Source organism: Wolffia australiana, chromosome 5, assembly GCF_029677425.1.
Source record: "Wolffia australiana isolate 7733 chromosome 5, ASM2967742v1".
Classification (NCBI taxonomy): Eukaryota; Viridiplantae; Streptophyta; class Magnoliopsida; order Alismatales; family Araceae; genus Wolffia; species Wolffia australiana.
This window is the reverse complement of record NC_135839.1, coordinates 21,889,810-21,903,269: the sequence shown is the minus strand read 5'-3', so window position 1 is coordinate 21,903,269 and position 13,460 is coordinate 21,889,810. Positions and strand designations below refer to the sequence as shown.

At 37.0% G+C, this 13,460-nt stretch overlaps 1 protein-coding gene across 1 annotated transcript; it reads right to left on the bottom strand.

The window, feature by feature from the left end:
• On the bottom strand, window positions 1-1,465 carry LOC144703881 (gibberellin 3-beta-dioxygenase 1-like). The gene is made up of 2 exons (XM_078576166.1): window positions 717-1,465; window positions 1-635 (listed from the first exon to the last, which is right to left on the bottom strand). The coding sequence occupies exons 1-2, from the start codon at window positions 1,184-1,186 to the stop codon at window positions 41-43; spliced, it is 1,065 nt and encodes a 354-aa protein (XP_078432292.1). The 5' UTR covers window positions 1,187-1,465; the 3' UTR covers window positions 1-40.
• Between the last annotated feature and the right edge of the window lie 11,995 nt (window positions 1,466-13,460).

The following is a 13,460-nucleotide window of genomic DNA, read 5'->3' as shown; positions in this document are numbered from 1 at the left end:
TTTATCTCGATAGATAGAGATAGATTATAAGAAAAGATGGTTATTTTGCGGTGTAAGTGTGATCGTCGTCCCCACGGGGAGTAAGTTTGATGGACTCCAGAGCCTGATCGAAGGTCTTCTTGGACTTGATACCGAGGTACTCGGGCCAGGTCACGGCTCGGTAGACCGCTCTGGGTCCGACCGGGGCTACCTCTGCGTTAGCCGGGGGTCCGTAGAGGTAAGCCACGGAGAGCCGGTGGCGGGTCCGGTTCACGACGGCGCGGTGCACCACGCTCGGGCAACGCCCGTTGGAAACGATGTGGAAGAGGTCGCCGACGTTCACTACGAGCGCGCCGGGCAGCGGCGGCACCGCCACCCACCGCCCCTCCCCCGGCGCCATAACTTGGAGCCCGCTGGTTTGGCTCTGGTGGAGAATTGTGAAGAGAGACGAGTCCGTGTGGGCTACCAAGCCCATCGCTCTATCCGGGTCTGGGCACGCCGGGTACGAGTTCAATTGCAGCACAGACGTCGCCTCTGAAAACCCCTTCTTGCACCACCTCACCTCTTCCGCGCTAAGTCCCAGAGCCTCCAGCATGAGCACCATCAACCTCCCCGCCAGCAGCTTCATCTGCCGACCGTACTCTTCTATCACCTCGCTAAGTTCAGAAACAAAAAACGATAGGAATCAGTGTTAATCTACCGACAGTGTGAAGAACTGGGTAGGGGAGGGAGAGAACCAGAATTGGAGATGATCGTGAGGAAAGAGCTTTCTAGCGTGTTCTTCTGGGGAGCCGGCGATGGTGAAGCCTTCGGACCACATAAGCTTGGAGTAGAGGGAGGAGATGCGGACTTGGCCGTAGCCGGAGATGCCGTCGGGGGCGCGCAAGGCGAGGAGTTTCTGCTGAGCGGATAGAGAGAAGAGACGCAGAACTTGGAGCTCGAGACGGTGGAGGAGAGAGTGGGGGACGCCGTGCCCGGTAATTTGAAAGACTCCCCATGTCTCGCAGACGCTGCCTAGACGGCGGAGAAGGTCTGGGCTTTCAAGATCGACTACCGGGACTTGGGAACGTAGGTCGTAGTCGAAATGGCTGTGCAAATCCGGCCATGTATGAGTGTCTGGGAGCTCGTGGAGTTTGCTCAGGTCAAGGAATTGGGAATGATTGTGCATGGCGAGATGGGTTGTCAGCGACTCCGAGCTGGTCGCCATATTTTGGTTGTGGGTTACTTAGGAGGGGTCGCGGGGGCTTTATAAGTGAGCAGATAGGCCGGGAAAATGCAAGGCTGGCTCGGATTCAAGACGTCTCCTTCCTTCCTCTCCATGACGGGGAAGGCCGAGAATGGCGGTTTGCGGAATGGGAATAGGTGGAGATGAGCTTGGAGAAGAGGCGAGGAGACGACAACGAAAGACGTGAGTTCGTGGGTGTAGGTTTTGGAACTGGCGCCGTCTTCGAGCGGGAAGGGGCAGGCCCCCAGAGAAGATACGAACAACGAGACCGAGTGAATGACAAGGCGAGCAACAAACGATGAGAGTAAACGTGTCGCGATAGAGATAAAATTACAAAGACAGAGAGAGAGAGATGGAGAGAGAGAGATAGCGAGAGAGGGAGAGAGAGAGAGATGGAGAGAGAGAGAGCGAGAGAGGGAGAGCGAGAGAGAGAGAGAGAGAGAGAGAGAGAGAGAGAGAGAGAGAGAGAGAGAGAGAGAGAGAGAGAGAGAGAGAGAGAGAGAGAGAGAGAGAGAGAGAGAGAGAGAGAGAGAGAGAGAGAGAGAAAGAGAGAGAGAGAGAGAGAGAGAGAGAGAGAGAGAGAGAGAGAGAGAGAGAGAGAGAGAGAGAGAGAGAGAGAGAGAGAGAGAGAGAGAGAGAGAGAGAAAGAGAGAGAGAGAGAGAGAGGGAGAGGGACGGAGAGAGAGAGAGAGAGAGAGAGAGGGAGAGAGCGAGAGAGAGAGAGAGAGGGAGAGAGAGAGAGAGCGAGAGAGCGAGAGAGAGAGAGGGAGAGAGAGAGAGAGCGAGAGAGGGAGAGAGAGAGAGATGGCGAGAGAGAGAGAGAGAGAGAGGGAGAGAGAGAGAGAGAGAGAGAGAGAGAGAGAGAGAGAGAGAGATGGAGAGAGAGGAGAGAGAGAGAGAGGGAGAGAGATGGAGAGAGAGAGAGAGAGGAGAGAGAGAGAGCGAGAGAGCGAGAGAGGGAGAAAGGGAGAGAGAGAGAGAGAGAGAGGTGGAGAGAGAGAGAGGGAGAGAGAGAGAGAGAGCGAGAGAGCGAGAGAGCGAGAGAGCGAGAGAGAGAGAGATGGAGAGAGAGAGAGGGAGGGAGAGGAAGAGAGGGAGAGAGATGGAGAGATAGAGAGAGAGAGGGAGAGAGGGAGAGAGATGGAGAGAGAGAGAGAGGGAGAGAGAGAGGGAGAGAGAGAGAGAGAGAGAGAGAGAGAGAGAGAGAGAGAGAGAGAGAGAGAGAGAGAGAGAGAGAGAGAGAGAGAGAGAGAGAGAGAGAGAGAGAGAGAGAGAGAGAGAGAGAGAATAAAACCTTCAGGGGTCTCTTGTCGGCTGTCGTATTATATATATCCACTGATGTGGGTGGAGGGGAGTGTACAAGTGATAGCTGGCGAGTGATTTAAAACGAACTTTGTACAGTCCAGGGAAGCCTTGGACTCTCTTATCTTTTACAGTAAGCGTGATTGAGACCCCCAGAGACAGAAGAAAAGAAAGGTCTAAGAATACAAACGAGTACAGAGCGTTAAATAGAAGATGTGGACCGATCGCTGTTTACAGTCTAAGAGTGCAAATGAGTAGAGATAAGGGAGAATAGCCGCACATCCTTTCCCTATGATTTGAAGAAGCATATTTTTATGAATGAATACAGATGCCATTAATTGAGCAAAACCGCCGTTGGATCTGCTAGAGCCCTTCAGGGCGGCTTGTATTGTAACTATATTATCCATCTTGCTAGATTCTTGGATGGTTGGATAGATCAATACATGGAGAGAGAGATAAAGGCATGTGTAGTCCTTGTCAAACAAATCAAAAAAGACATGAATTCGTGAATAAGGAGCATCCCAATCTCTCTCTTTCCTCTTCCTCCAGCTCAGTGTCTCCAATATTACCATACTGAAGCCACTGATATTGCTGGCATACTATACCCTAATATTCTTCTAGATTGGAGTGTGGCTGATGCACGAAGGGTTACATCGAAGCCGTGGGTACAACAGAACTCCAATTTGTCCTCTTCTAAACTGCGTTCGTAGCTTCCAGATTCCGCTCAAGTCTCTCTGTTCGTAACTCTCTCAACTACGAGTTGGTACTCCAGTTTGGAGAAAAAATGGGTTCTGGATTTCTCAGTTCCATGCACCTTGTATCATAGCCAAGGTAATGCAAGGAGATTCTTTTCATGAGGATAATCGTTGAAATCCTTCAAACCATCACTCCGTTCCAGATGGAACACCTCCCTTGAAATATTTGTGGTTCACATAATTAATCATCATCGCAGCCGAAATTAATCCAACATAAGACCCCAGCAGTCACACAAGGTTGATAAATCAGAAATTAAGGTTAATTTTTTCTTTTGAATCTTCTGATTACACATTATTTAGTAGGCTAACATATCATATTTACATGTTTAATTCCATTAAAATGACTATATATTTGTGTTATCAAGCCTAAAATGATTAGATTTAAGATTAGAATGATGATTGATTTTTTCGGATTTGAAGGTATTTTTATGACATAATGCTATGAAAAAAAATAATTTTTATGACATAATGCTATGAAAAAAAATAACTTTGTGAATTGGTATATGACGTGTTAGGAAAATTTCAGCACTAAATGCTTAAATATATTAATTTGCTAAGCCAAAAAATATGATATACATTTCTGGAGTATATATAAATTTATATGGATTTTATTAAATATTTTTTGTTCTTGATTACTGCCTTGCCACCTGCCTCCATTTGATCAAATTGAAATGTAGACCCGTCAAATACTTTCACAATGATTGGTGCTGTCAACCATTGAATGATGCAGTCTCATTTTTTGTTTTATAAGGTGTGACATGGCCCAGTAGAGAAAAAGACCAAACTGTGGTCCCACATCAGTAAGTGCACGTCCATGCAATTCCTCGTGTGTGCCAACTGAGCATGTAAATGATTCAATTGTGTAAAAGAATTAGTTCTATTTTACATAATATTCTTGAAAATTATGGGGATCCTAGAGGTCCTATAATCATGTGTGAAAGAGGATCAATGGTCTCCTCCAAATCACTACTTGATTCAGAAGCAAGTATAAATATTTTTCCTAAAGCATTATAATATACGCTCAAGTTTGGAGATTTATAGTATGTTTTCTCGATTAGCAGATGGTTTGATTTGGAAACCCTACATATTTTTGGAATATCTAGTTTTATAATAGAATATTGTCATTTTCCTGTTGATTTGATTGTTTCGGATATGAAGGTGACAGAAGATATTAAACTCCTCACATTATTTTAGGTTGACTGTTCTTTGTTACTGGTAGGGAAAACAAAGATCAGAAAAGGGAATAGTTCATTATAATTTAGAAAGGAAAACATGGAAATAATTATGTCAGTTTATTTAATATTCTGAAAAATATTGTAAAAATATTTCTATACTTGGTTCCTTTGATATTGTTAATTAAGACACTCTATGTTCATCACCTCATGATTTTTATGATGACTTCTGATTTATTGGAAATGCAGTTTTTTCTCTTGAGACAAAGGTTGATATAATACTATTTCCTTTGCCATTTAAATATGCATTTCTTGTAGTAAATCATGAGTATCATGTCATCATTTCTTTAGTTTTATGTACACATCAGGTTATTAAATCACTTATGTACTTAGAAGTTAACAATGCCCTATTTTTTGGCCCATTTATGATATTAAAGGAATTAATGCATCAACATGTGTTCATAGAATTTTTACTGCGGAAAATGCTTAGCCAACTAGAAAATTCAAAAGAAAATTGAACCCTATCATGCAAGAGGCAGTTAGGAAAGATATATTAAAATGGTTAGAAGCTGGTTTATTTATTCAAATTTTTATTGTCCTTGGATGAGTCCTGTTAATTTAGTTCCCACGAAAACATGAATACCTGTGAACAAGAATGAGCAAGGTGAGGAGATTCAAACCAGATTGCCAACAAGTTGGTGAGCATGTTCTTGATTATAGGAAGCTTAACACAGTAATTAAAATGACCATTATCCCTTGTCCTCCCTTGGTCAGATTTCAGTAAAATTAGAAGGCCAGAATTATTTCTGTTTTCTACTTGGATATTTAGGGTAAAACCAGATAACGATTCAGCTTGATGATCATTAAATGAACACTTTTAATTTTTCATTTTTAAGTTATGTATGGAGGAGGAGGTCATTTTGACTGTGTAATATTCTGATTGCATTCTAAATATCTCTGCCTGACTTTAAGAATTAGTAGCAGATTGTTAAAACATGATGGATGGGTTTTTTAATTTTTGGTCAGAATTGTGATGCATGCCTTGATAACTTAGATGTTTTACATATATGTGTGGATAAAATATTGGTGCTCAGTTGGGAAAAATCCCATTTCATGGGCCAAGAGGGAACAGTGCTGGGGAACCTGATCATTAATTTTAGATAAGAGGTGGTCAAGGACAAAGTGAAAATGATCTAGAACGTTCCACTTCCCACAAACACTAGGGAACTTCGAGGGTTCCTTGGCCACATTTCCATAGGTGATTTATTTAAGACTTTGTTAAATTATTGAAGCCATTGATCAATTTATAATTAAAAATACAAAACTTGTGACTAAAGATGCAGGGAAGCAAGCTTTTGTGCAGATTAAGGATGCTCTTGTAAAAGCACCAGCATTAGAAGCATACAATTGGAGTCTTACGTGCAATGATTCTGACATTACGTTGGGCACAATGCTAGGTCAAACAAATTGAAAGAAGGATAAAGATGTGACTCTAAAAAAGACAAAGATCACAAACCTTGTCTTCACATTCCCAATGAGCCGAGTGATACTTTCTTTTTGTGAGTCCTTATCAGAACATCATTCCTTCAATTATTCTCTCTCTTAAAAAAAGAACAAACCCAAACTAGATTTTTAGGAAGACCAGAAAAGTAAGAAAAATCATTAGAGGTATTAAATAAAATCAAATATATATTTTGACTTATACTTTTAAAATAAATTTATCTTCATACCTCAGTATTTGGGATCCTCACTTTTTCTTACATTAAAATAGACAATGCACATTCTTCTCCTCCTGTATAAGCACATACTATCAAATACATATCAATGGAATGTGGGTGATAAGGCTCCTACCTAACTGTAGGTGAAGAAAAAAGGGAATGGTGGGTGGCCCAAAAGAAAGTGTCAAGGCAGGTAAATGATAACAAATAGATAAACAATACTTGGATAACTTACTCCCAAGAATAGAGGAATGAGGAGAATACACCAAAATGATGTGGAGAAAGTTGAGGATGATGGCGTGTGTTCACTTGAGCAAGGGATAATGATCAACACATCCTTTAGAGAACATAATTAAAGTTTCTTCCAAACAAAGAAATCCCATTTTTCCATCTTTTATCTTGTCTTATAATTATATTTTCTTGAAGCAGTTGAAAAAATGTAAATTAGAAATCTGCTCTTATATCGAGGGTGGATGATCCCGTCTTGACCACTCAATCATGTCTGTGAGCTTCATACTACACCCGAGCTATAACTTGTTTGAATCCCATGATTAGAGGCTCTTAAGCCGTAGTCAAAATATAGTTCTACATTCACAAGATGTCCATGGTGCCTCATGTCAGTGTATAATATCATTAAGGGATTCATACGGATCCATTCAGTGAATTATTTATCCAAAAAGCACCCACTGTCTGTCCTTAGTGTTGCCACACCAATAGACATTTGATAAACTATACTTATTGTATAAGTAGGATCAGTCAGTGCTACTCTATCTGGATAATTTGATGTCCATCTTGGCTATCCATCAAATAGGAATATTTAGAATGCATGTATAAAGACTAGTGATCACTATATTATGATCTCATCATAATTCACCACGTCATTCCACGTTTTCATGGACATCATTATAAACATCACACTGAAATAATAATGGACATAGTATTTATTCAATGAACTTAAATAAAACATGGTCATTTGATTTGGCTTGACGGCCACATAATATCCATCAATTTTATGCGAAGATAGAGACTGAGTTAATTGGAATGATAAGAAATAGAGGCATGTCCACTATGTGATTTGTTTTCTGAAAATTGGTGGTGGAGATTGCACCTCGTCATGAAAAGAGAATGGCCACATTATTCACATCAGGGGCCACTTTCTTTGCTTTTCCGAATACATATGGACCATTCAATCTTCATCCAATACGTCAGCGTAGGTTATATGTTGCTTTAGAGGTAGTTAACTATATTATCTCACAGATATTGATATTTGTGCACGTTCTTGTCATTTGCTTTAGAGGTAGATAAATGGATCTCATTTGTACACGTTCTTGTCATGCTCTATGGATCCCTTAAATCCACATGTTTGTTAAACTTTCAGCTTCAAACTATTTTGATTGCACTATATATGTGGCAAAACAATCTATACCAGATAATCCCACAATGCAATTAAATTTATATTTAATAGCCGAAACATATATTAATATGAGGTGTCCTAAATTGGAAAAGCAATATCAATATCATTTCATCAATCGTGGGGCAACCTATCTAGCACACATGTGCCACATATGCACCACATATGTGCTTGTTCTGCCGCTCTGAATTGTGATACATCTCCAATTGGCAATTCAAGCATGCCAGCTGCTTTCGTGGGCCAACACATAGTTTTGCTTTTTTGGGTCTTTTTTTAATTCCTGAAAAAATGGTAAAAATTTCACAAAATCATTATAACTAAAAACAATTCTTAATTTGTAAGGCCTTTGAAAATAAAATTTATCCATGGGCTCCTGAATTTGATATTATTTATGTGCAAGCTGGGGAAAACAATTGGTTTACAACAATCACTAGCTTGACTTAAACAATAATACTAGGTCAACTTTGAAAGTTTGATTATTGTTATCTTCTTATTTGCTTTTCTGCTTGATGTCACTTAAGTCTTGAAAAAACAAAACTTAAGAAATGTGGTTAATTTATAATGTTTTGACTTCAAGAAAACTTGAACACGAATAAAACACATAATTAACCTTAAAATAATGTTCAAATAGATAGTGGAATAACATGGGAATGGTGACAATATCATAAAAATTATAACATGCATCATATTTTCTAACAAGATGCTATCATGATAACATGCTATCATTCTCCACTCCTTAAATAGTTGCTAGTCCCTCAATAATAGAAATATATAAAATGTATAGTAAGAACGCAAAGTGACCTCAAAAATTAATGGCTCGAGCGACGATATAGTTTCCAATAAAGGTTCAACCTCAAGTGGTGTTTAGGAGGAAGAAGTGTACTTGAAATTTTAGGGTCAATGCATCCCTGTGTTGAACACTTTAGTCAACCATTAAGGACAGGAGTCCCTCTATTGAGTATTTTGAAATCCATGATTTTTTAATCGACACTCAATTTGTATCAATCTTATTAGAATGTGACCTACTAGACCATTACCACAACGCAAAATATGAGATTTATCAAACCCTTTTTATGAAGCAAGGAGCTCTATATTGAAATTCCAAAGTGTCAGAATAATTTTGAACACATTCTTGTCTTTCAGCCTATCTTTATCAGGTTTAACAATTTTTTAAAATAAAATTTTGAAATATTTATCTATCATATATGTGGAAATTAAAAAATCACAAATTTACTTCAAACTCCATTTTCATATTTAAACTGTGTTATCTTCCATACTTTTCACTTATGATGAGTTTTCGGTAAAACTATTGGTATGTAATCAACGCAACATTTTATTGAGCTGATTCAAAAAATCCTTTGATCTCAGTGGATTTAAATAATCTGAAAACATCTTCAATCTTATCATTGTATGATTTTCTAATTCCGTGTAAAATGATTTTACATTTAATTGTAGTGGATCTGTGAAATAACCAATTGATCTCTGTCAAACATTATAATCTAGATATATGTAAATTCGTTTTGAAACAACTTGTGATATTTTACATATTTAAGATATATAAGGTTCAGATATAGTTAATATATGAAAATTATATGTGAAATATCCTATTAAATATTTTATTACAATAACATATAATTTTTTTTAATTATATGCAAAGTATCATGTAATATTTTTGAAATATCTCTAATAAAACATCTAAGTGTTTGTACAGACTATTTGAAATAACTTTGATACATATTCCTTATATTATTTCAAATTGAATGATAAATATATTTGAGAAATATATTCTGAAAGGTACTTGAATGCACTTTGTGAGAGGTCTTTGAAAATAGAGAGTATAACATGTCTACTTGCTACATCTAATTTTTTTAATAATTTGTGATATTTTTAAAATTAATATTATAGTTTTAATTGAGTATGAATTAGGAGAAAATTTTAAATATTTAAATATTTAAACATAAGAAGCAGTTGATCATAAGGTAAAATATAATACATGGTGAAGAATATTTGACCTTCAAAAAGGTCAATAAAATCAGACCACGATATCATTATGGTATAAAATGTTGCATGGATTTTTGGGAGGAGCAGTGAGGTCTAGAAGCTTCGTGAAGCAAAGAAAATAGAAGTATGTAGATATGTCCTGCAACAGAACAGAGTAAATCGAAATACAAATGATTATGTATATATTTTTCTACAATTTTTTAGAGTTAAATATACTAAATGCAGATGGATTATGAGACCACTTAGCATCTCCAAACAAGGGCAAAAGCATCTCGATCGTGAAGAGTGACGTGCAATAAGGAAAAACTGAAGGAATCCAAAATTCTATAGGAAAGATAAAAAATATTCACTAATCCTCCCCACCAAATAAAAATACCAAGCTGTAATGTATGTTATAAATGATACAAAATATTTCATAACTCTTTTATTGAACCTATCTGCCATTAGTTACCTTGTAGGTATAATCCCAATCCCCATGATACTCCTAGATTGCTCAACATATGAGGAACTTTCAAACCTTTATCCCACTTCCAAATAAGGAATGATTCATTGGGAAATTACCAAACTCTTTCTACGAAATCTCTACTGCAATGGTTAAGGACTGAATTGCATCATCTTCTGCGAATTAGTCTTCTCTTAAACATAGGCATACAATCTCATCTGGACCACAAAGTCACATTTTTTGTAATCAATTTTAAAATTCAAGCTAAGACTAGTTGGAATCAAATGATTAGGGATTTATAGGTCTTAACCAAAAAACAACCCTCTGTTCACAAGGTGTCTTTAATGTCTCAAGTCTAAGGACTGAAAACCTGAGTATTAGGGTTTAAACTTATCGTTGGTACTTTTGAGATTATTCAATAAAACTATAAACTTGTACTCACTTTGTAATCTTGGCTAAAGATGAGTATGGATTGTCTCCATAGGGAACAATGATTAAGAATTTACTATTCTTAATATGATGATTATTGCAATGAGATATATTTACGAAATATGAAATCATGTAACAAAAAAGTGCAAGGCGAGATAGTGATATTAAGTTGAGCAGAGCTATTAGTAGATAATGATAGTTATGATCTGAGAAGGTTGAGTGAATGCGAGAATGGAATGACAATGATGTGAAGAATGACGGGAGTGAGGTAGAGAATGAGGTGAATACGGTAATTGAAAAGCAAGTGAATGATAAGACGATGACATGAAGGTGGTAAGAAATGATTTAGAGAAAATATGGTGGTGATGTGATGGCAAGATGTGCTAGTGACATTGATTTAAGCTAACGACAATGTTGAGAAAAAAACAATGTAAGGCAAATATGCTTACTGTAAATCCTTATGTTCCGGCAGGATCATGGTGATCTTGAATTTCAGGTAAGCCCCTCTCTTCTCTATTTCTTCTTTCCACACACCCAAGACACCAAGAGCTCATGTGATAGACCTCAGAAAGTCACTGTCTTTCAATCAGCCCTCATGAGTAGGAAACAAGTTCACAAATGAATCTGGAGGGATCCACACATCTATTTATACATCAAAGAGTATGGATAGAAAGAGGGGGTGAAGACAAAGCATCCCTGAGTATTGCAGCTGAATCGGACCTATGGTCGTCAGATATTGTACTTTACAGTTGGAGCAATCATAGTCATCCATTTTTTTCTCTCTCCTGGTCATCGGCGATGATGCTTACTCTTCTTTACCTTTTTGGTTAGGTCGTTGAATCATCATATATTTAATGATTGGCGTGATTGCCTTGTCTTCCACGATAGCACGCTCTGAGAACGCCAAATGTAATTGTTTGAGAAAAAGACAAAATTGGCTTTAAATCTCATTTTTTGGAATATTTCTGACCTGGCACTGCTTCACGGCATGCTATATCACAATACTCACCTTTTTGCTTCATTTTTAGTGAATGACTCGCGTGCGCGTCATTCTTGTCAGAAAATTTTCCTTTCTGAATGAACGTGGCATGCACTTCTGCATGACAAATCAACATTTACCTCTCTTTTCTCTTGTATTTTTTATATTATTTTTTATGGATGTACAAGTAGCATTTATTGTGATTTAAATTGCACCTTTTTATATTAGTCCACATCGTCCCTAAAAATAAAAAATAAAGATAATGTCAGAAAATGATTAGCATCACAATTTTCAATACGATAATTGTACCTTTCGCAATGAATAACATAGCAAATCATTAAGGATACTCGTGGTTGGTGGCTGTTTGATGAATCGAATGGCAACACGTGGCAGATGCATGTTCAAGGCAAAAAATATATTAATAAACAATTATAAAATAAATAGTAAGTAAGAAAGATATAATAAATGTATCATTTTTGAAAATTCATATCTCCATGAATATAAGGTCAAAAAATTCATACATATTTTTTTTTTTTTGAATCAGAAGATTAAGTTCTTCATAAATATGATGTCAAAGAAATCCATAAAATAAGATTAAATCCAAAAAAACTAAAACATCAGTCTAAAAATATGTTTAATAATTTAAAGGTTGATAAAACATATTGATAATTATTTCAATGCAAAAAAATGTAATTTCCGAGAAATAACCTTATAAAGGACGCATAGACAATGGTGACAAGAATCTACCTGGTTTACTCTTAGGCATACTAAATTCCAGATATTCATATGTATCAATTCAGTGGTATTTCTCTAACAAGTGTCCACTATATTTTCTTATTACCTTAACACAATGTTTATGCGATGAACCATTGATAAACCAAAATTTGGGTTAAATAATTCATTTTAAGGCTTGGATTTATGCATCACTATTTATAAAATGTTTCTTACTTAGAATAGTGTAAGTGCGGATAAAATCCAAAAAGGAGCAGGTAATGGGAGAGTAAATTGAATTTCAAATATTTTTAAAGAAGTTAATTTACGTGATTTAAAATTTTTCTGGATTTTTATGTATTTTCAAAATGGGAAAATCAATGAAATAAATGAAAACTATTTTAAATAAGTGAAATACATATTTATTTTATTTTAGATAAGTTAGAATAGTTAAAAGTGATGTTTTTTGGAATTATTGGATAATGTTTACGATGAAAAATAAGATTTAACATTAAAGAAATCCTTTGGCCGCAATTTGTGGGCAGTTGTGTTCTACCGAGCAGGAAGTAGACTTAAAGCACTATAACTTTTGCTATAGGGAGAATTTTGGAGTGCTGTTTGATGCGTTGAAAATATTGAAGTCTAGGATATCCATTGGAATATATATATATCTGGAGAAACAGGTGAGAGAATTTAAATCAAACGATTAGGAGATCACACTGACCTTGTTGTCGCTTCCCACATGAACAAGTTGTGCTCTGTCTCCAAGAATCTTTATCACCCTCAAACTTTCTTTCCCACACTCTTTTTGAACAAGAATGGATCAAGGAAATCTGATGCAGTAGGCCTTCAACAAAAAGTTGGGAGAAGAAATCCAAGAGGAGATACAAAGAGAGGGGAGAAAAGAATAAATAGAAGTGTAATAACTCTCCCAACCATTGGATTTAATGCCAAGGGTTTGGAGGGATAGGATTTCCTGATTTTCAGCCTCAATCTACATTCTCACCTTTAAAGATTTGAAAACAGGCCTATCAAATTCAAATTGTGGGTTAGTTCCACAACTCTTGCCTTTAGTTTGACCTGGTGTTCAAGGAGGTTTGAATGGGATTCTAATCTGGGCTTCTTGTGTATTTGGCCTCCTCTTATTATCTATAAAATGAATTAGGTTTCGACTATCATTCCATTTCTATCTAAAATTCACCATTGTATTTACCTAAGTCCTGTTTTTGAAATAAAAATCTAAGAAGATGTGATAAATCCACTTAGACTCTAAGGATTCAAGTGGGTGTAGTCTCAAAAATAATAAAATATATAAAAATAGAGATTTGGAAAATAA

What these genes read in the sequence shown, in the direction of transcription:
- LOC144703881 (XM_078576166.1), bottom strand. Translation starts at nt 1,186, where the DNA reads ATGGCGACCAGCTCGGAGTCGCTGACAACCCATCTCGCCATGCACAAT. An exon ending in CACGATCATCTCCAATTCTG is followed by an intron (nt 636 to 716) that starts GTTCTCTCCCTC and finishes TTCTGAACTTAG; the next exon opens with CGAGGTGATAGAAGAGTACG.